Source organism: Aureobasidium pullulans (assembly GCF_000721785.1).
Source record: "Aureobasidium pullulans EXF-150 unplaced genomic scaffold scaffold_9, whole genome shotgun sequence".
Taxonomy (NCBI): domain Eukaryota; kingdom Fungi; phylum Ascomycota; class Dothideomycetes; order Dothideales; family Saccotheciaceae; genus Aureobasidium; species Aureobasidium pullulans.
Genome location: NW_021941029.1, coordinates 552,876 through 574,207, shown reverse-complemented (window position 1 = coordinate 574,207; position 21,332 = coordinate 552,876). Strand labels below are relative to the sequence as shown.

At 49.1% G+C, this 21,332-nt stretch overlaps 11 protein-coding genes across 11 annotated transcripts; 6 read left to right on the top strand and 5 right to left on the bottom strand.

The window, feature by feature from the left end:
* Positions 1 to 316: 316 nt before the first annotated feature.
* On the top strand, positions 317 to 2,601 carry M438DRAFT_397144 (uncharacterized protein; the record flags this gene model as incomplete). The annotated part of the gene is made up of 4 exons (XM_029909294.1): positions 317 to 396; positions 451 to 573; positions 625 to 899; positions 951 to 2,601. The coding sequence occupies 4 exons, from the start codon at positions 317 to 319 to the stop codon at positions 2,456 to 2,458; spliced, it is 1,986 nt and encodes a 661-aa protein (XP_029760640.1). The 3' UTR covers positions 2,459 to 2,601.
* Positions 2,602 to 3,610: 1,009 nt separating this feature from the next.
* Positions 3,611 to 4,786, bottom strand: M438DRAFT_365353 (uncharacterized protein; the record flags this gene model as incomplete). The annotated part of the gene is made up of 2 exons (XM_029907786.1): positions 3,611 to 4,465; positions 4,532 to 4,786. The coding sequence occupies 2 exons, from the start codon at positions 4,784 to 4,786 to the stop codon at positions 3,611 to 3,613; spliced, it is 1,110 nt and encodes a 369-aa protein (XP_029760639.1).
* Positions 4,787 to 4,871: 85 nt separating this feature from the next.
* On the bottom strand, positions 4,872 to 6,159 carry M438DRAFT_405672 (uncharacterized protein; the record flags this gene model as incomplete). The annotated part of the gene is made up of 4 exons (XM_029909801.1): positions 4,872 to 5,255; positions 5,318 to 5,725; positions 5,771 to 5,791; positions 6,043 to 6,159. The coding sequence occupies 3 exons, from the start codon at positions 6,157 to 6,159 to the stop codon at positions 5,348 to 5,350; spliced, it is 516 nt and encodes a 171-aa protein (XP_029760638.1). The 3' UTR covers positions 4,872 to 5,255; positions 5,318 to 5,347.
* Positions 6,160 to 6,924: 765 nt separating this feature from the next.
* On the bottom strand, positions 6,925 to 8,865 carry M438DRAFT_374556 (uncharacterized protein; the record flags this gene model as incomplete). The annotated part of the gene is made up of 1 exon (XM_029908510.1): positions 6,925 to 8,865. One exon carries the CDS (start codon positions 8,863 to 8,865, stop codon positions 6,925 to 6,927), a length of 1,941 nt encoding a protein of 646 aa, XP_029760637.1.
* Positions 8,866 to 9,441: 576 nt separating this feature from the next.
* M438DRAFT_345573 (cell division control protein 14) lies at positions 9,442 to 10,711 on the bottom strand. Its single transcript, XM_029905480.1, has 3 exons — positions 10,401 to 10,711; positions 10,299 to 10,349; positions 9,442 to 10,249 (listed from the first exon to the last, which is right to left on the bottom strand). Exons 1-3 carry the CDS (start codon positions 10,660 to 10,662, stop codon positions 9,741 to 9,743), a joined length of 822 nt encoding a protein of 273 aa, XP_029760636.1. The 5' UTR covers positions 10,663 to 10,711; the 3' UTR covers positions 9,442 to 9,740.
* A 240-nt stretch (positions 10,712 to 10,951) lies between these two features.
* Positions 10,952 to 12,256, top strand: M438DRAFT_213804 (uncharacterized protein). The gene has a single exon (XM_029899432.1). The coding sequence runs from the start codon at positions 11,242 to 11,244 to the stop codon at positions 11,977 to 11,979; it is 738 nt and encodes a 245-aa protein (XP_029760635.1). The 5' UTR covers positions 10,952 to 11,241; the 3' UTR covers positions 11,980 to 12,256.
* Positions 12,257 to 12,325: 69 nt separating this feature from the next.
* Positions 12,326 to 13,038, top strand: M438DRAFT_345571 (uncharacterized protein). Its single transcript, XM_029905479.1, has one exon. It carries the CDS (start codon positions 12,338 to 12,340, stop codon positions 12,797 to 12,799), a length of 462 nt encoding a protein of 153 aa, XP_029760634.1. The 5' UTR covers positions 12,326 to 12,337; the 3' UTR covers positions 12,800 to 13,038.
* A 618-nt stretch (positions 13,039 to 13,656) lies between these two features.
* Positions 13,657 to 14,785, top strand: M438DRAFT_318854 (uncharacterized protein). Its single transcript, XM_029902814.1, has 2 exons — positions 13,657 to 13,998; positions 14,052 to 14,785. The coding sequence occupies exons 1-2, from the start codon at positions 13,803 to 13,805 to the stop codon at positions 14,621 to 14,623; spliced, it is 768 nt and encodes a 255-aa protein (XP_029760633.1). The 5' UTR covers positions 13,657 to 13,802; the 3' UTR covers positions 14,624 to 14,785.
* Positions 14,786 to 15,243: 458 nt separating this feature from the next.
* On the bottom strand, positions 15,244 to 17,382 carry M438DRAFT_365348 (SET domain-containing protein). Its single transcript, XM_029907785.1, has 2 exons — positions 16,879 to 17,382; positions 15,244 to 16,744 (listed from the first exon to the last, which is right to left on the bottom strand). Exons 1-2 carry the CDS (start codon positions 17,361 to 17,363, stop codon positions 15,370 to 15,372), a joined length of 1,860 nt encoding a protein of 619 aa, XP_029760632.1. The 5' UTR covers positions 17,364 to 17,382; the 3' UTR covers positions 15,244 to 15,369.
* A 182-nt stretch (positions 17,383 to 17,564) lies between these two features.
* On the top strand, positions 17,565 to 18,930 carry M438DRAFT_318851 (Aldo/keto reductase). Its single transcript, XM_029902813.1, has 2 exons — positions 17,565 to 18,132; positions 18,189 to 18,930. Exons 1-2 carry the CDS (start codon positions 17,755 to 17,757, stop codon positions 18,834 to 18,836), a joined length of 1,026 nt encoding a protein of 341 aa, XP_029760631.1. The 5' UTR covers positions 17,565 to 17,754; the 3' UTR covers positions 18,837 to 18,930.
* Positions 18,931 to 19,226: 296 nt separating this feature from the next.
* Positions 19,227 to 21,282, top strand: M438DRAFT_318847 (phosphoglycerate mutase-like protein). The gene is made up of 4 exons (XM_029902812.1): positions 19,227 to 19,534; positions 19,585 to 20,759; positions 20,809 to 20,899; positions 20,955 to 21,282. The coding sequence occupies exons 1-4, from the start codon at positions 19,255 to 19,257 to the stop codon at positions 21,185 to 21,187; spliced, it is 1,779 nt and encodes a 592-aa protein (XP_029760630.1). The 5' UTR covers positions 19,227 to 19,254; the 3' UTR covers positions 21,188 to 21,282.
* The last annotated feature ends 50 nt before the right edge of the window (positions 21,283 to 21,332 follow it).

Below are 21,332 nucleotides of genomic sequence, written 5' to 3'. Positions count from 1 at the left end.
GAACGAGCGGTTTGCATCGGCCGACGGTGAGGTCCGACATCGAGACATCTCCATGGGGAATTGAGGATTGCCCTCGTAAAGTGGTAAAGTTGTTAGCGTTACGATATGCGAGCCTCAGGCAAACCTTGAAGAAGGATCTGCCAAACGTGAAATCTGTTTCTGTGGTTCAAGAGGTGGAGCATCGTTGTTGGACAGATGGCTGGGAGTCGGCAAAGCATGTGCGATACCGGGCGGAGAGGTCGGCATGAGGCCGTGCTTCGCTGCTTCTGACCGGCTTCCTAGGCCGAACAGCACTTTGCTTCTACACGCGTGACATATGACCATGATGGAGTCTCTCCGGTCTTCTATCGAGGGTTCACAGCCGCCAAGTAAACGTCAGAAAAGAAAGACTGTCGCGTGCGCAAACCCCTAGGCTCATCAGACGCGGAAAAAGACTGACCATAGGCACAGATGTCGACGTTGTCACGACCAAAAGACAAAATGTGATGGCGAGAAGCCTTGCAAGAACTGTCTTCAATCAGACAAGACTTGTGAATATCCTATGCGAGATCGTAAAGTGACCGTGAACGAAAGGTGAAGCGGATATCAATTGGTATGAAGAACACATATCTGATACCACTATAGCTATATTCAGCAATTACTCGCCGAGAACGATCGCCTCAAGCGTAATGTGAACGATGATGAAAGCCACAATGGCATCACGGAAGACACTAACGGAGACGACGATGAGAAGCGAGGAGACAATCCCCTGATCGAGAAAGAGGCATGGTTCTTACCTTACGATCCTAGCCCTATATACATTGGCGAAGCTGCATGTACTGGCTTCTCGACAAGAGTGCGGCAGCTTCTTGTGAGTGTTGAGGCTGAGAACCACATCCCGAGGACCTCTTTTATCAAAGGCAGGCGCGACTATCACTATAACCAAAAGTACGATTACTGACGTTTTAAAGATCCCCAACTGGATGCGGCATTGAACACCACGGCGCAATGGCCGAGCAGGCCTCAAGCTTTCCTTCTGGTCAACACCGCTTTCAGCACAATTGGCAAGTGCTACCACCTGTCTCCTTCCTCAGCAGTACGAACGACGCTGGAACGAGCCTATCAGGACTTGCGGTCTCTTGATCAATTGGCAGTATGCAAGTTGTTTGTGCTCTTCGCGCTAGGAGAGGCATACTCTATTAGATCGCCATTGGACAATACCGGCGCACTACCAGGACTCCACTACTTCGCGAGGGCTAAGACCATTCTGAGAGTCATCCCAGAACGACCTAAGATTGACCATATCGAGATTCTGGTGATGTTCGCTCTGTACAATTCGGTCATGAACAGGCGACACAGCGCTTTCCGTTACATTGGGTCTGCCATGAGATTAGGCCTAACCATAGGACTGTATCAAAACATGGCAGAGCGACAATTACCGGACAAAGCCGCCAGACAACGCAGAGTTCGTCTTTGGTGGACGATGTATGTCTTGGACAGAATGATGAGCAGCAAAGTCGGCTATCCGACGTTACTAAAAGACGAAGATGTCGAGGTAGATCTTCCAACCGATGAAGGTCTAACAGATGCACAAAAAGATGACTTCATTGACGCCGACTACCTTACTGCCAGCATCAGTCTAGCTCGCATCGCTGGTGGCATCATTGGCAGTCTGTACAGTCGTAGAAAGCTTCCTGACACTTTCTCTCAAAGAGTGCAAGCCATTTTTCGGAAACTAAGAGATTGGGTTGAGGCTCTGCCGCCAGGCTTGCAACTGAGACAGGAAGACGCCTCGAGTCAGGTTGCACGACACATTGTAATGCTGCATTTGTCTTTCAACCAGTGTGTCGTATTAGCCACACGACCAATCCTGCTACATGTGTTCAGAATCTCAAACAGAATCGGTGGCACGACCGAAGAAATCTCTCAGGCTACTCTGGCACTGGCATCAACATGCTCGCATTCTGCAGGCCACAGCTACCGCCTTTTGATGAGAAGCTGGGTCAATGGCTCGTTTTTCACTCTCGACTACTTATCTGCCCAATATCTCTTCGCATCAGCCACCATCCTAGCGATATCAAGTCTGTCCAACGACAGTCACGCGAAATCCCATCAGAACGACCTAGAATCTGCCACCCATCTGCTCCGACAATTGAGTATGCTAGGCAATCTGGCAGCTTCAGAATTCTGTGGGCATCTTGATGCAGTGCTACGGTCCATCGCCACTTTCAAAGCCGGACGGGGAGAGTCTACTGAAGGTTCAAATTTGGTACAAGCCAGCCCTGCAGCCATTCGCCCAGATACCGTTACTACTGAGATGGCACTTTTCGGACCTCTGGTGGGAGACTTCTTGACACAGACGGATACTGAGCTTGGTATGCCTCTGCTTCTAGATGATAGTGCTTTGGATTGGAGTGCATGGGCTGGCGTGCTGGCTGACCAAGAGCCCACCCCCGGACATATCAACATTGGTTTGTGAGATCTCGATATACAATAGTCTGACTATCTCTAAGCTTGGCAGTGATCGAGTCAATGATCAAATGATAAGCAATGCAATATATATAGTTATCAACGTAGACGTAGCCGGAAAGAAATTGACCCGGCACCAAACTCCCTCTCGCCTATAAGGCCTTGCACCTATAGCTACAAAAAGGCAGGATGCTTTCGATGATCAAGTACATGTCTATTAAGAGCGATACTGCCCCTTGATCTCTTTAGACCTACATCGAAAACCAAAAATAATTGTGCCTTTTGACCGCTATGTTATAAGGAGCTTTTGCTAGACTAAGAGCTCGATTCTGGTGCAATTCCTGTGCCCCTACGTCTACGTTATCTAGTGCGAGATAAAGTATGAGTGAGCAAGTGTCAAGCGGACTCGAGGAATAAGTGACGCGACCGAAGAGCGTTGCAATGGTATATCAAGCATTTGAAGTACTGTCATGTGCCTCTTAGATTCGCTATATGAGATATCACCTATTGGCAGCACATCACAGTCGTCAGCATGTCACATCTAAACGGCAACAAGGGAAACACCAGATCACTTAAGTCACGGATATAAGAAAATCACCAAAATCGAAGAAAAAACATGTGCTTCGATTGGAGAATAGTTACTCCCCCTGATTCCAATCGATAATAGAAATCTCCGAATGATTTTCATTTCCCCTAATGCATTTTCGAGCCAGCCTCGGAAACCCTGATTTGTGAATCGACTTTTCCCCTAGGCTGGATTTTCCCTTATTATACCTCCATAGGCTTGGTTGTTCCCTGTTGTGTCTGTGCCATTTTTCTCCCGTGGGCCTGCTCTCGATTTGGGTGCAATGTGAGAAAACAAGAAAGATGGAAGTTTTGAATTTCGAAGATTGCACGCGTCATCTTAGTGGACGTCTGTGGATTTGACCATAGTTTTTGACTGTCGACGATGTCCGATCTGTGCCCAGGAGAGCTGATCACTCATTCCTTTGCGCTATGGTAACATGTGTGAGTGTCTCAACTTTTCTGAAGTCGTTCAGTAGACGTCGATGCTCTGCGAAACGTTTCGTGACTTTTGATAATGGCCGTAAATGTGCTCTTGGATGCCGGGGCCAGGCGCTTTTGGCCTGAATCTGCTGAGCGGGCGTATACTACCAAATGACTATTGAGCAGCCATTCTGCTACTGCCTGTGTATTCCCAGATTAGGCGTGTGCCAGCGATTCTGGTCAATTTGTTCAAGTAGCTCTTGAGACGTTTTTGATCCTGGGCATTGTACGAGATGTACTTTGGTGGCCAGTGGACCTTAGGCCGAAGGCTTTGGACTTGGCCAAGATCCACCATATCCTGGTTCGACATGGCTTCTGAGGCATCAAGACTGAGCTCCTCGAGCGCAAATAGTGCGCGACGGACAGGGTAACGAGAAACGAGAAGAGGAAGTGGATTGTTTATTGGGTGTTCGGTCAAGCGAATGACGACCCCCAGCAAGGGACCTGTTTGGCTGTCGACATCGGTGACACCTGTAGAATATTGCTTGGTGTGGGCGATTAGGTAGACCTCTTTTGCGCCGCAGATACAGGACTCATGGGTTTGCATGCTCCAGAAGAGAAACTTCAGGACATCTAGCGCGCACTGATCCGATGGAGTGCAACCGAACGAGAACGACTCCATCTGCAAGACACGAGACATGTCTGCGTAGAGGAAGTTGTTCAGGTCTGTAGCTGTTTCAAAGTGTAGGCTTTGCTCATTAAGACGGTTGGGTACGGGCAGTCGCGATGGTTGCTTTGTGGCGAAATCGATACTGGTAGTGTCAAGGGCACGAGAGAGCGCCGCGATATCATCACTCTCTCTAGCCGGATTGCGTTTGAGAAGTGCCAAGAGTGAATGCATGCGAATATTGGGGTGGTTTGGCAGGAGCAGTGTGTACGTCAAAGCGCTCATGGGAAACTGCTTAACAAGGGAAGGATTGCGCTCAAAAGCAATAATCTGGTCGATGCTGGCAAAGCTGACGACCATGCGCTGATAGAATTCTCAAGTCAACAAACGTTCGGGTAGCCATAGGGAAATCACTAGGGTTTCACTTACGCTCAACATTGGATGCGTTCTTGTGTTTTGGCGTGTGCGTTTTGGATTTAGAGCAATCCGCTTGTTGTAGGGAGATGCAGGATCCGCCCTACGGCCCAGATCGAGAGACTCTCTGTTGTAGGATACAGAGAAAGTGTCTCGTGGCATCATATCGAGCTGATACATCGTCACTTCGGAAGAAAGGTCCCAATAGTGCTTGAAGATGTTGTGGATCATCTCAGCGGGCAGTGCATCAATCCTGTCAAGGAGCGACATGATTCGTGGGGTCGACTGTTCTGGATAGTGCCTTCGAGGTTAGTGGGACGCGTTGTGGTTGAACAAAGAAGTGGTGGGTGGAAGTGCGGCCTTTGGACACCGAGGTGGTGGGAGGAAGGTGTTGTAATCGATGCGAGGTGAATTCTATATGTGGAAGAATGAGTAATAGTCGACAGGAAACGAAGTGAGTACCACTAGTCGAGTGATTGAATGGAGTGAACGAATACGGAGAATATCAGCATCACTAGATGAAGCCGCTTCTTTTACCAGACACTGCAGACATATGCTGTTCAAACGCACAAGTCTGACAGAAACAAAGCCATGTCCAGTGAGAGCATGTCAGAAAACTGCTCTCTATGGACAGCACAACCTATCTGAATAGCATCATGCCTTGCGACTGTAATTTGTGGGAGATGCACTGCTGTGGAGATTAGACCTCGAGAGGATCCCATAGTAAGGTAGAGTACTTCTGAGTTGTGGGTTCAAGATGAGTTTGCAATGTCAGCCTTCTCACTGAATGGATGACCTACTTTCAAAAACATCGTGCCTTTTGACAGGAGCTTAGCATGGCGCGACTGGTGAAGGAGGGGTGGGGTTTCTCTGGTTTTCATGGGTCGCTCCTTTGTAGTTGACCAAGAACCCGTATCTGTTGAAAATATCACCTACTCGACCATATGGTACTGAATTCGGAGTAGACCATGTAGGTCTAACTAGTCTCTTCGTCTTGGGATATCTTCGACCGGGAACAGGAATACCCGATAATGAGCCGTCGGTCTCAGAAACAAGAAACGATGAGCTTGTCTTATCGGCTTTATTTGTTATCAGGCATAACATAGTCACGTGCTTGTCTTTGGACGAGTACTTGGACTTTGGTTCAGCTATAATGAACAGATGTTCTAAAAGGGACTGTGCCATGTCGAATGCAATTTGCGCAAGATACTAGAGAGATTGAGCTTATCTCATGTTTTCTCTTTATGGACTTACGCAAACTGCATAGTTACATGTCTGTCATCCTAGAAGCAGTAGTTAAGTGTTCCTGTATAATGTACAGAGCCTATAAGATCCAAGTCCTAGAAAAAAAAAATGCTAAAATCATAACTTGCCCGGGCGCTTGTATGTGTTCTAGATATGCAAAAAGACGATCGGAACGGGACTCGAACCCGCAACTTCGGCCTCGCAAACGTGTAGGAGGGCCGCGCGCTCTAAAGGCTGTTAGAACTTGAAAAATTGGCGTTTAGACGGAAGATTGAACTTACACCATTGCGCCATCCGACCTGGACTTCTGTCAACGCCCAAAAAGATAATTTATAACCCACGCAACACGTGCCGTTCCTCGTGCGGGTACGAGTCCCGTTCCGATCGTCTTTTTGCATATCTAGAACACATACAAGCGCCCGGGCTAAAGCCCGGACGCTGCAAAGACTATTTAGTTAGTCGAGTCCATTTACAGGAAGATGCCATAACAGCAGAAAATATGCCTACAATACACATGCAACGATGCGAGCACAAGCGACAACTCGACCCCTAGAGCCTTAAGGTCGAGTTGTCTTCGCTGTTCCTCCCAGTGTGCTAAACTTTGTCACGCGCACCCTGTAGAAATGCACAATGTTTTCAAGATTAGTGCAGCCCTCCACTAAGAGTGTGATACTTAGCGCCTCTCTGCGGACGACTAGAGAGATCTTGAAAACATTGTACATTTCTACAGACCAAGCTTGAGGAGCTCGTGGTCGGCTTTCTGGCAATTAGATGGCTCCAATGACTACCATTGAGATTTCAGACACTAGGCACTCATATCGTCCCCAGTCGTTTGGTGACATCTCCTGAACTCCGGAGGGTGACAGGAATCCAGACTTAAACGAACAACGGCTCAATTCCTCAAAGAGCCTAAAGCACAGTCAAGAGGTTTGAATGGTCTGAAAGTAGAGACAGCACTTTGAATAAGAATAATAATGCTAATACATATTTGTAACTGAAGAAAGGAATGACTTTAGTTGAAGTAAACAAATGCAGGAAAGAACGACCCTTGAAACAACACCATCGCTATGCAAACAACCAGGGTATACTCGCTTTCGCTTACAGGAACTTCAAAAGAACGAATATTTGAGGAATTGTAAATTCATGTCTCTCTCTCTCTTCTCTCAACGACCCTTCACCTCCACAGAAAGATACAAATCATCTCCTCTTCTGCTGGGTGTGAGTTTGGGCTCCCAAAGCGGACTCTTCAATCCCATCTGAGGAGTCTGATCATTCCCTCTCTTATTCCTGTTTTCATACTTTCTCAATGGCGATTCCGGTGCCTCTCTGATATTGGCAATCCTCAAGCCTCTTCCAAGATCCAGAGACAAGTCCTCACCACGTCTCTTTGCAGCCAAAGTGACTTTGCGACTGGAGATGGTTGAAGGAGAAGAACGAGGAATAGCTTGATTGGAAGGACGAGGGACCTTAGGGTAAGAAACCGGTGATAGTTGTTTGTCGACCTCATTCTCAGGTGTTGTTTCATCTGGATCGACTGATTCGAAAGTTGTGGCTGATGCCCAGGAGTTGCGGACGGCACGAGGCATCAGAGGCATTGGTGCAAAGTGAGGTTGGCTGAAGCGTTCGTGGTCGTGGGGACTCGATTTTGGTGCTACGGGGGTGCGGCTGTCAGAGCTGGTGTAGTAGGCGGGGAGGTAGCTTGCCGCACTGCTCGGTGGCATTGGCAGATTTTCGTGTCCGCTGATGCCCGTGACTAGTGTGATGCCGTTCTGTGCTGATATCTCATCGTGTCTCACAGGCTTGCGTGGGATTTGAAGCATCAGACCTGACTCGGTCATTTCTTCCGGCGAAATGGTATATCGATCTGCGAAGCTGGGCCCTGGTGGAGGATGAATGGGCGCCAGAAACAGAGGTCTGGGAGGGTAGGGAGGAGCAGGGAGTGTCTTCTTGTGTCCTGGAGTCTTGCAGTCTTCCTCGAAAACCGTCCATCTAGTGGCGGCACTGTCAGGTCGAAGCTGCTTGCTTGCCTTCTTCAAATTGATTGTGATGTTGGCGATTGGGGTAGGAAGCCTCGAAGACCTTGTCTCACTACGACTGGGTGACGCAATGCTTGCTCTATGCGACTTGAGACCGTGTGGAACCTGGCGTATGTCTGGACGAGATGTCTCTCTCCACCACTCAAGCTGTGGCCGCAGTGATGGCCTGAAACGACGTTGTGTGATAGTCTCAGGTGATTTGGCAAAGCTGTCGAAAGACGAGCGAGGCGATCTGTTCGGGCTTGCTTGGTAGGATCTTGGAGGTCTGACAGGACCTTCTGGAGACGAAGTAGCCGGTCTGGTGGTGTTCTTAGAAGGGAATCTAGATCCTGTCGGAGACGACTGGTCTTGGAAGTCGAGACGGTGGCTCGATTTGAACCATTTTCTTGTCGGTGTGCCAGACTTCTTGTTTTTCTTTTCCTTCTTGCGACGTCTTGCACAGCAACAGCAGAAGAAGCATAGTCCAAATAGCAGAGCAGCTATCGCTATTGAGGCAACCGAGATACCAACAGTCTGGCCTGTCGTCAAGATTTGGGGTGGTCCGGTTGGTGTGGAAGAGACCTCAGTTGATGCTCCTGATGACGAAGTGGGAACTGTTGATGTTGAGGTGATGCTCGTACTCGAAGCCTGAGTTGTCAGAGTGGTGGGGATGGTGGATACACCAGTCGCTTGCGGAGATGATTTCGATGTCGGCGATGAAGAGGTGGATGGAGCAGCAGCCCCCGTCGTCAACAAGGTCAAGACAGAATGAGTGGCTGTTACGGTCTTGGTGTATGTAGAACACACATTGAAGGCATCATGCTCAGATGCATTCCTAACTCCAGCAGAGCAACTTGAGTAAACGCAGCCGAGCACTACCTCTCCAAAGGTAAAGCCAGAGGTGCTGTAATTTGAGCAAAGGCATGCACCATCAGTGGTACTCTTGCATTTCTGAGGAACGAAAGACGAGACAACTGCCGAGGATACGCATTCTTGAGCGCAGGTAGGAATGGTTTGCAGAAGCTTTGCCGGCAAAGCTACTGTATCTCGTTGGTAAAGAGCGTGAGGTTGTACAAATTGAGGAGCCATGTTGTGTTAAATTTATGCTGTATGCTTTGGTTTTGGTGTCAGGATCTGTAGTATGAAAAAGAAAAGAAAGAGGTATGAATGAAACGTCTGAAGTGATGGGCAAGGACCATACCTACAATAGAGCCTATTGGTGACAATTGGAAATGAGTATTATTGTGAGAACGTCATAATAGGAAGATTAGAATGAAAGATGCCGACCAGCGGTACGTGAATAGACGAAAGGGAAGAAGAAATTAGGAGAATAAGAAAACAGCAGAGACAATGGCAGAAAGAGATGTCGAGAAGCTACGCACACTCACGCCGGCGAGGTCTTGTTATTGTCTTTTGCAAAAGTCTCCAGCAGCCGCCCGGCCATCGTCATCATACACATGCGGTGGCAGGAATAGTTACTCAAAGCGCCGGAGAAATACTTGATACACAGCCATAGGCTGCAGAGACATCTTGCAGAAGAGTCGGCGCTTAGCACGACCTCGAAGACATGCAGAAAGGCGCACAGACCATATGGTGCTACGAGTGAGAATACTCGACGCTTCTGGTCAAAGACATTGTTCGAGGCATGATTTCAAAAGATGATCGATTGATTCCTGTTCTAAGACGTGTGGGTCTTGCTGCGCCATTGCTGTAAGTTATGAGGGGGTATCCATCGAGAAAAATTGTAACAAAAGGTGACCTTGAATACTCCAGCCCAATGCCTCGAAATGCAGCCCTTGTGAAACAGTCCAGTGCTTTATTTCAAGCGTCCATAACCATGCCCGACTCCTTGGGCCCATATCCCGATTCCAAACTCCAGATGCTGTGTTGTAGTAAAAGTCGAAAAACACCATTGCAACCAAGACCGCAAATGCCGCTGATAAGAAAAGTAAGAGAGTTATTGCCTAGAAAGCGAAAGGAGCATTCTCGCGAAGGTCTTGGACGAGCTCGTTGACGTTGCTCAGGTACTGGCCGAGCAGACGCTGTTTCTCATCTGTTGTTTTTGCGAAGGCGTGGTTCTCATTGGTGTTGATGCGCTTGCTAGACTTTCTCTGCGGACCAGCCGAAGAAGAATTGACAGAAGGCGTTTCGGGCATGAGATAGAAGTAGAGGAACTCGACAACCTTCAACTTGACTTCTCTGGATGTGCTGCGTGACTTGAACAAGCTTGCGATGGCAAGGAGGCCGTCCATCTTCTCAAAGGTGCGAGTGCTTTCGGGAGTAGCAAGAAGAGCGGTAACGAGGACGAGGAGGGCTTGCGACTGGACGACGGGTGGATTTGCAGCGTCTAGAAGGTCGAGAATGAGGTCCATGTAGCTCTCTCGGCGGAAGAGAGCGCGCGAGGGAGGGTGAAGGAGGAGCACGCCTTGGAGGATGTCCAGAGCCGAGAGGATGATGGCGTTTGACTGGGTAGCTGTAGCATGTTAGATGGAGGAGATTCATCGTCGGGCGCGAGTACGAACCATTGGGCATTCCCAGCAGAGTCTCGAGACAGGCCATCAGACGAGAAGCGACTTTTGTACATGTCAGTCTATCGAAGTCAAAGCATGGCCAAGAGTACGTACCATTCCATTCAAAGCCCTCCTGTAGGCGGAAGAACTCCCTGTAGGCAGGGTCCTGACAGACCTGACTCAGCTGTCTGGGTGGTAGCAGCGTGTCGCCCGACAGACGCGAAGAAGAGGAAGACGGTCTACGCTTCTGCTGCGAGCATGAAGGGGGGATGCATATTTGAGCCAAGAGACCTTCGATCTGGCGCAGGCCCTTGCGGATCTTGATAATGTCCTTGGACGAAGTGTTGTCAAAGGAGAGGGATAATAGTGCTTCCATTGTGTCGTCGCGTGTCGGCACAAAATAGCACAGGCACTTGAACAGGCACTAGGACGACACAAGTCTAGAAATGTCGAGATCTAGGGAAGTGCACTGTGGCTGCCATCAACCCTTAATACCGCGAGCCCTCGAGCCGTCGTTTCGTCCCTCGAGCTCGCCCGGTCCGTGTCAACACAACCGCGTCACGCAGGGCAACCACCTGCCAAAGTCAAATTGCGACAACGTTCCTGTTCCTAACCTCGACATGATGAAGCCTGTGACGATTATCCAATCTATCCTTCTTTACGACAGAGGGAACTGTTCAGTTGGCGATCCTCAAACACACGTCGACGGCTGCGCTCACTCTCCAGCCTCCCCAGCCATCACCCCAAATCTTGCAACTTCAGGCCGCAACAAGTCAACCATCGTCATATTCGACATGCAATTTTAGAAAGCCGCTCTTCAGCCCAACCCCTAGGTACACTCGCCCGTCGCAACGCCTATAGCTCGTCGTTATCGACAATACTATCGGCAATAGTCGACCGGTCAAAGACCCCTGTCCAGAATCCGTTGACGCGCCTTTGTAGACTCTCGCCCTCCATGTTCTCGCTCCTCTCTTGTCGTCTACACAGGCCAGCCTCCTTGTGCGCCTCAGTCAGTCGACTTTCTACCGCTTTCCAACCATCTCTCTCTATCAATCACCACCTGCAATCCGTGCCTGCCCCTCAATCGTCGGCCATCAAGACAGAAACGGAGGAGTCAAGAGAAAAGAAACAGCGCGACGACTACAGGCTTAGGCTCAACGCTCGTCGCAAGGCAAAATATATATCCGACCCCCATTACCGTGAGCTCGCATATGCTAGATGGAGGAACCTGAGTCCTGCCGCCCTCGAAAGAAGGCGTCATGCAAGCGCCCTCGACAATCGTCGAAGATGGACCAGCGACTTTGTTTTCAAACAGCGCGCTTTACTGTGGTCGTGGCTAACCAGAACGCTCAAGCTCCGGGACTTGCAATGGAGGACACATGAAGCACAGCTTTCTGCGAACCCCGTCAAGCGCCATTGCTCAGGATGCGGCTATGTGAAACCACCCCGTAAACTCTGGTTCCGCAGAATCGTTCCAGCCTCTTCCGACTCAAATCTATTCGACTGCTTTAGATGCTTCACGTCAGAATGGGTTCCCGAGAAGGTTTTGCCCATCGGCTATGAGCATGTAGTATTTGGCTCAAGAGTGAGAATCAAGCCTCGTTCTGTCTCAACACCTGGCCGAGAGGGCCAAAGTCAAGAAAACACCAGAGAATCTGGTGACTCAGGGACCACAGCTCATAACAAAACGTAGTGAGTCCCTAAATATCGCTTAAGCTAGGATGAGCAGTTCGGTACAACACGTTCAATCGACTTCAATAGCCTATGCATGGAATACAAAAAGTGCCAGCAACAAGAACATACACTATGAGCCAGAACCAATGCTTTGTACCAATGTGAGTCTGGGAGTACGACGAATATTCGGTGATGCGTGTGCCTATTCAAAACAAGAGAAGGCCTTTGCCGAATGATGTTGTCTCAATCTTCTTTCTTGGTAAGGACTAGTATTTGGTGAGAAAGAGAATCACGTGTTACTAAGCTGAGTTAAGTGTTGTTGTATAAGTTGATCCTATGTACTACCACAACACCACAATTACCAAACTCTTTTCAACATGGCTACCACAATGGCACCTTTCCCACGGGTCTACTTCCGCTACGTAGAGCCCCTGATGATCACCTTTGGAAGCCTAAATCTCATCTCGACTGGTGCGTCCAGCGCCTCGACGTACCTATCCATACAACCTCACCCAGTACTGGCAACCGAACACTTCCTGGCTCTCCAAGCGGGCAGCATGATGCTTCTCGCAGGCCTCTTGCTCACTATCATCATGTGGACGAGCAATGAGATCAAAACCATTAGGCTCACGATCATGGTTCTTGCGGCTTCAGATATACCTCACTGGATCTTTGGAGCTTGGTGTTTGGGCCCTCTCGCTTTGGAGCCTAGCTCTTGGAGCGCTGAGATGAAGGCATACATGGGAGTGCCGGTGGTTACTTTTCTGATCAAAGTGGCATACTTGACGGGATTGCTTGGACGCGATCAAGTTACCGACAAAGTCGGGAAGGAGCTTTGAGATGTTTGTAGACAGATCAGGACAAGTGGTTTCGGGAAGGACCATTCTCGTACAACGCGAGATGAATCGAGACCTGTCGATTTTGAAAAGCGCTCCAAGCGCATCATGCAGACGAATTTAGCACTCTCTTCATATCGTTTCCGTTCCTGCATGGGTGCCGAATTGTTTGCAGTATTTGCAATTTCCACCACTCCGCTTCTCCAACTGAATTCCACACTTTCTAAAAGCGACAATTAATAACAACCCTGCAGCCAATCTCATCGACTAAAATGCTGTTCGGGCATGATCGCGATTCTTCAATTATTGTCTGATCTGATGTGGTTCGCTTGTCGAGGCGATGCCGTCACCGGTTCCTGTTGCCGGAACCGTTTCATGACGGGCGCCTTTGCCGAACGTGCTTGGTTTGGTGCTTGATGTCAAGCGCCGGGCGCTTTCTCTTCTCCATCTCTTGAAACCTGGAACCAAGACGCGACCGGGCCGTGATATGGTCATGGACGGGACAACCTTGCAGCAGAAGTTCTGGAATCCAGTGCTGCTCAATTGCTCTTGGACAAACTCCCTCGGAAATTTGTGCAGACTGGCAACGGATGAGTACGGCTAACAATCCTGGTCTCTTTTGCAGTCATGTCCGAGTAGGTTCCGTCGGCACCATCGCAACTTCTCTCATGCAGCATGAACCAATGTTTCCGGTGGAGTTGCAGGATTCCCCAACCCCAGGTAGATCATGGTGTGCAGAGTCAGTGTCAAGGCTCTCTACCGATCCAATCCAGACCTGCGGGTGGATCTTCGACCCGCCCATATAAAATAATTTCCTTCAGGCTCCCAGCTTTTCTTCCATCATACCTTGTTGTGTTTTTGGAGAGTTTTGTAAGACCTCTTATTGGTAACTGCTCTCATTTTCCTTGCCCACACTCGTTTCACTCTCATTCTTTGCAAGCCCTTGCCCTCTTTTCTTCTATAACAATCGATTCTATTCAAGACAATCTTTTACCACACGACAAACATGTCTCTTCAACGTCTCTGCTTCGCTGCTTGCGCTTTGTTCCTTGGAGCTAGAGCGATCGACACCATTACTGTTCCGGACGTTATCACCGCTGATAGCCCATTCACCTTGACCGTTACACCCAAGGACGACGCATCAGGAAACTACCGTATTTACCTTGACACCACTCCTCCTGGCTATGCTGGTGGTCAATCTTGTGCGTTGCGATAACACCTCATATACGCGTGTACACAAGACTGATAACCACAGGCTACCTCAAGAACTCAACCTCCACAGACATTACCGCTGTAAACCTCACCATCCCAGCCGACTTCGGTCCCAACGGCGACTTCTACTCCATCTCTACTCGCGACCTCTCAGATTCAGACACCGACGCCAGCTATGTGTTCAGCAATGCTTTCAACCTCACCGGCGCAACTGGAAACTATTCCGAGTACGAAAACAAGCTGAACGGCGCCCCCCTCTGGGATTCCAACAGCCTCCCCTGCGATTCCTACAACTGCGCGCGTAATTGCGCTCAAGATTCTTACCCCAAGGACATGATTCCTGGATCGGATGCTTTCAACACTATGCGCGCTTGCATTATGAAGTGCCCTGGTGTTGAGCAGGAGACCAAGACTTCTTCCTCGACTTCGAGCACCGCTACTGCTTCGAAGACTGGCTCCCAAAGTTCTCAGACAACATCTGGCTCAAGTATGTCAAGTCAGGCCTCGTCAACTTCTGAAACGGCTGCCGCTGCTACTTCGTCTGGTGCTGCTGTTGCAAACGTGATTCCCGCTTCTTTTGTTGTCGCTGGTGGACTTCTTGCGTTGTTTTTGTAGGGAGCTCATACGCCGAGTCCAGGGACTGGGCCATTGATTTGCCCAAAACTCTGTTTTCGCAAACCATGTCACATCTCAATATCATCTATGAAGCAATGAAATGCGACCACGGAGAAATCATATATACACTACTACATAAACATAATAAAGCTCTACGCAAGGTCGTACTTTTCTGTCTGGTTATTCTCTTTCAGATTTTCGTTCCTTGTCACTTCGGCATGGACTGGGAAGTTGGTCGCATTCTAGCTCAGATCATTCTAGACTCCGTGACGTATACGTAGTTTAGACGTGCAATATTCAGGACGCTTTGAATTCAAGCCTTGTATAGCGGACAGAGCATTGTTGCTGAGCGGGATCGCTGCTGTGACCCCCAAGTCAAACGTGCTGGCGGTGACACCCTGTCTTGATGGGACCTGGTGGTTTTCCGGCACTTCTGTTTGCTTGTCCTCTATTACTGAATCTGGCAAACGTGTTGTAACCCCCAAGCATCTTTGTTGATCTGATTTGTCCGATCTGGCACGTAGTAAGAATGACAAAAGTTGGTATAAAGATCCTCGGGTAGAGATTCTCAAGACTGCGTGTATGGCACATCAATCAACTTGGGAAGTCGAGACTACATCAGGACGTCGAAAACAGTTGGCTTTTCTGTACATGAGATGAGAACAACATTCTCACACATGCGTCTGTACTTTTGATATATCGCTGCAAGAAATTCTGTCCATCTACCAAGCCCATACACACCATCTTCAAACGTGCAGGTAAACCACATATCTCAAATCCTCACCCACCTCTTCATCACCCACATCCATAAACGTGCCCTGCATCTTACAAACCCTCATTCCGAAATCCAACACAAAGTCCTCCGTCCACGCTTCACTGGTCCACAGACTTCCGGGTAAGAACATAGCGGCTTTTTTGACACGGTCCAGATATTCGGAGGCTTCTTCATCGGTTGCATCATCGGGATTGGCGGGTGCGATGTCGGGTTCGCCGTATTCGTTTACCAGAGAGAATGTCCAAGAGGCGATGAGACCGGGTGTGGGTGTGGAGTGTTGGGCGAGATAGATGTAGCAGAGGAGGATAGTCCAGAGGTATTCTTCATGTTGCGAGCCGCGCAATTTGCGCAATTTGGTGGTGCCTGTTACGTATTTGACGCCGGCCATGAAGGACTTGTGTGCTGTGGGCATTTCTAGCTCGAGCAGGTCGAGGGCGTCTTCTAGAGTCCAGATTGCGGAGCCGGCATCAGAGGCTACGGTTTCGGGTTGTAGATCTTTGAGATACTCTGCCATGCGTTCTTGCATTGTGTTGATGGTATCGTATTGAATGTCGCGGTAGATCTTTACAGATGCTTGACGAGGGTTGGAAGGTTCGGAAGGTAGGGTTGCGTTTGTTTCTTCCAGCTTGTTGATCTTTGGGATGAGCGACATCATGATGTAGAGAGCGATGCGAGGTAGGTAGCGTTCTCCATCGCCACGGTAGAGATAGTCTTCGGCATCTTCGATAGGAGCGACATCGACGCCTCTTTCCAGCTGAACGACGTAGCAGAACAATTCAGCCAAAGATGCCGGAATGCATCCCCATACTTGCTCGAATGGAGTTGCGTTTGCTGTTTCTTGCAACTTCGAGTGGAGCAGGCGGAAAGTCGCGGCTTCGGAGTTCCATTCGCCAGTGGTTTTGAAGTACTCGGGATTGGTGACTTCCAGCAGAGGATGGAGAGGTTGAGGGAGAGACTTGACGGACAGAAGCAAACCATCGTGGGGATTACCTGGTGTACAGAAGCCATAGCCCATGATCAACTCCTCGCTGGACTTGGGACCGTAGTTGTTGTAGACTTGTGAGCCTGACTCGATTTTCTCGGAGACTGCCATGCTGAAGCGATCAAGATCATAAGTCCAGTCCACGCGAGCATTAGGATTGTGGTTTCCGATATCGATGGCGGGGAACAGAACAGAAAACTTCTTCCAATCTTCGGGATAGTCGTTTTGATCCAGGAGGACAGTCGTTGGCGTGCCGGTTGAATCATGTTTGTAAGCAGTCCAGTGATGGCTGTCTTGCGGTGTGACTGTCAAACCGTTGAAACTGCGTGATGAGTATACTGTGGCAGCCCATCTGAAGAGTTCCCTGCGTTGAAATCAGGTACTGTATTATTGGCGCGTTTACACCGGATTCGAGATGTTGAAGTCGTGAATCCAGCCTTTGCTCTTTGTCTTGAAATAGGCCTAAGACTAGCAACCGTCGACACCTGATGGACTTACCATGTGTAATTTGTTGTGTCCACGCCAGCGGACTTCAGGACATGTACTCCGTCCTCCCAATACTTCTTCCAGGCAGCCTCTCTACCAAGCAGAGTCGGATGAAGGTCTGTACCTTCTAACCATTTACAGTCTTCATCATCATAGAATATCGGAGTTTCGAAGCCTTGTTCAGGACTGGGCAGAATATCCAGGTAAGGCTTCCAGAATGACCGCTCTTTGTTGAGCCATTGCGCCATCAGATAGAAGAAGCTAAGACCTTCGACCGTGAATGATTGAGCATGTGTTCTGAAGACTGGAAAATCATCATCCACTTGTGCATTGAGATTGGACATTGCCAGATTATGGGGTACTGTCAGGACATGTGTGCCAGACTCAATGACTTCAGTTGCCTGGAAATAAGAGCCTTGCTCAGCATCTTGGGCAAGGTGAACTGCTGGATGCAGGTAGCCGCCATTGCTTCTGAACCAGTTTTCAAAGGCTTCCATGGTGTAATATCGATATTCGTTGGACTGCGCTTGTCGCGTTCCAAAATAATTTTGATGTCGAGATGCACGTCATAGCAAGAAGCTCGGACCAGGCGATCGTGCTTTGCCAGCCTCTTACAAACTTGTCCGAGTCGTACATTCACACAGCACGTATGGACACTTGCGGTCCAAGTCCTACTCTGCATGTGTAGGTCGCACGAACACGCACCTCGGACAGATTCAGTGTACCGCGTACATGATGTGAGACGCTTCAATATGGTTCCTATCGCCGCTCCGCGTAAGACCGCTAAGTCCGGGACCATGGTGATGTAAGAGCATAGAAGACCTCAATTACCTTTAAGAGTCCCAGAGCCTGCTCTGAACCATTTTCAAACATATCCAACTACTCAAAATGACTTCAGCACAGAAAACGAACATCAATGTGGTCTTCGGAGCCATGACCTTCGGTAAGGAAGGCTCAGAGCAGGCACGCGTTCACGACCTCGACACTGCCGGCAAGATCCTCGACATCTTCCAGGCCCATGGCCACAACGAGATTGATACGGCTAGAGCTTATTGCGAGGGTACCACCGAGACGATGCTCGGCGACCTCGACTGGCAAAAGAGAGGGCTTGTCATGGAGACAAAATACTACCCTACTGCTGGAAAGTCAATCCCGTCATCGTGGAACAACAACTTGAGACACACTCCCGAGGATCTCCGTGAGAATCTTATGACCTCGTTGAAGGAACTGAAGACGGACAAGATCGATATGTGGTACCTTCATGGCGTAAGCTTCGTTCGCCATTGGTCTACCAAGTTTCGTAGCTGACCTGTATCGTGCAGCCCGACAGAACCACTCCATACGAAGTAACCATGAAAGCCGTCAACGACCTATACAAGGAGGGCCACTTTAAGAGACTTGGAATATCAAACTATATGGCATGGGAAGTTGCCCAGATCTGCGAACTCTGTCGCAAGAACGACTGGATCCAGCCAAGCGTCTACCAAGGTGTCTACAACGCTCTGCATCGCTCAGTCGAGCCAGAGCTCTTCCCTTGTCTACGCTACTACAACATCGCCTACTATAACTACAACCCATTAGCTGGCGGTTACCTGACCGACCGCTACAAGAGGGAGGATGCAGACAAGGATATCGAGAGTGGTTCACGCTTCGACCCCAACAAGTGGCAGGGCAAGATGTACCGCGGCCGTTACTGGAGAGAGGAATATTTCGCTGCTCTCGACTTGCTCCGTCCGGTCGCTAAGAAGCATGGCTTTACTGAAGCTGAATGTGCCCTGCGCTGGATGCAACACCACAGTCAGCTGCAGCGAGAAAAGGGCGATGCCATCATCATTGGAGCTTCGTCTCCTCATCACATCGAGTCGAATTTGAAGGATATGGAAAAGGGTCCTCTCCCGGCCGATGTTGTTGAAGCTTTGGACAAGGGTTGGGAGTTGTGCAAGGGCATCAGTGGAAGATACTGGCATTAAGAAGCCCTCTTGCTGTTAGATTGTGCTCGTCCAAACAGACGTATGCTTACCTATGATACTGCTCAAATGAAAATGATAAATGCAAGCAATGGATATGTCCGCCTAGATGGTCAACTCCAGACCACTTTTGCTAGCAGTGTTTGGTGAGGTGTTTCCCAATGCATCAGGGAAATAGCCAGTGCTACATCCACTCGAATGATTATCCTCCAAACATAACATAAGTGCTGAATTTTCATTTGTGTTCTTGGATAAAATCAGAACAATCATGAGCAGGAGCAACAGGGCGTTGACCACACCATTCGCTGAGACGGTCTTGGCACAATGCACCCCTCTCCTCGACCCCTTCTCCGCCATCGTAAGCGGAGAAGCGACGATCCATCAATTGTTTCTGGCTCGGTATTGATTTTGAGAGTAGGTAATGGGGACGGGCGGCATGTATACAAGAGTAGAAGACGCCCCAGAGAGTTGGAAGGCTCTACCACCTCTTCCCTCCGAGAAGCAACGCCTCACCAAACGCTCTCTTTTTGGCATCCAAATACTCCTATTCGTTGGTGCCGTCACATTCTTCGTTATGTTATACAAATCGTTTGCATTTGGCACAGCCATTGGATGTGTCAGTGGAGCCGCTCTCTCTTCGTCCAGAGCCCATTTGAGCGATACTCCTCAGTACTTCCAGACCAAGCCTGAGCTGTTCGCTGGTTAGTCTACATATATGACATGCATTTCGACCAATGCTGATGTTTCCAAGGTCCGACTCCAACTGGTCCCGCTCCATTCTTAGCACAAACCAATCCTGCTCCTTTCTTGGGCACATCCTACATCCCGAACAGTCCCCTGGAGACACAAATTCCAATCGCTGGCAACAAAAATGACTCGAATATCTTTCAGATGATGGGTCAACTCTCTCACTACTTTCCCAACCCTGTCGGGTTTGGCGTGGACGAATACTCGCTCCCTCCTGGTGCTGAGATCGTTCAATTAAACATGTTGTCTCGTCACGGATCTAGATATCCTACCACTGGATCTGGTGCCTTCAAGTTCGGCCAAAAGCACAAAAACATGACCGGTGATGTAAGGTACACCGGCGAACTTTCCTTTTTGAACGACTGGAATTATCAGTTGGGCGCTGAGATTCTCGTACCTATCGGCAAGCAGGAGCTTTTCGATTCTGGCACCCTCCACTACTATCAATACGGACATCTCTACCCAAACAATGGCAGCAAGATCATTGCCAGAAGCACAACTCAAGATCGTATGACAAAGTCTGCAGAATACTTCCTGGCTGGCTTCTTTGGACTCGAATGGCCTACCAATGTTACCTTGCTACTCGCCATCGAAGACTCCACTGGTGTTTGGAACAACTCGCTAGCCGGATACTACAATTGCAACAACAGTAACAACTACCGTAGTGCCGGTGGTAATAACGCTACTATCGAGTGGTACGAAACGTATCTTGCCGATGCTACTGCACGTCTGCAAAAGCTGGCCCCAGGCTTCGGTTGGACACCCAAGGATTCGTACGATGCACAATCACTGTGTGCTTACGAAACTGTAGCTTACGGCTACTCTCAATTCTGCGGCCTGTTCACCTACGAAGAGTGGCAAGGATATGAATACAGCATTGATATACAATTCGCTGGCAACAACGCTTTCCAGTCTCCCACTGGTCGTGCTGTCGGTATCGGATACGTGCAAGAAGTACTTGCTCGTCTTCAGCATCATACAATCGACTCTCCAATTGCCCAAATCAACGTCACACTGGACAACAATACAGCAACATTCCCCCTTGATCAAAGCCTCAATTTTGACTTCTCGCATGACACCAATATCATGAGTATCTTGACCGCATTTGGCTTTACTCAGTTCGCTCAGTTCTTGCCATCTGACCGTATCGTCCCTCATGAATTGGTTGTCTCGCACTTGGTAGGCGATTGAAACATTTCCCTATCAAGAGCAAAGCTAATGAGGCTAGGAACCTTTCGCCGCCCGTCTAGACATTGAGATCATCAACGCTCCCGCTCCCGTAAAGGCATCACGCAACAACACTGATCTCTACGAAGAGGGTACGCAATATTCACAGCACTCAAAACCGGCTCATACACTAACGAATACCCACAGGCAAAGCAACAAAGTACATCCACTTCATCCTCAACCAACGCACTATTCCACTCCACCGCAGTTTCCCTGACTGTGAGGAGCGCGACGATGGATGGTGTGAACTCGACATTTTCCTCGCTGTACAAAGTAAGAGTTTCGAGATCTCACAGTATGATTGGGCCTGCAATGGAGATTATGAGGCTGTTCCTTATGGTGAGGTTACCAATGGCGTGCCTACACAGACAAGCTCGTAAAGATGGGTCGATACGAGAAGTTGAAGTTGGGTGTTTGTTAGGTTATTGTTTTAGTAGGAATAGACTGTCGTTTTATATCATTTTCTGTCAAGGGCTGTCAAGTGAGTGATGCTTGTAATTTTTATACGGAAGGCGCGCTTTGTAC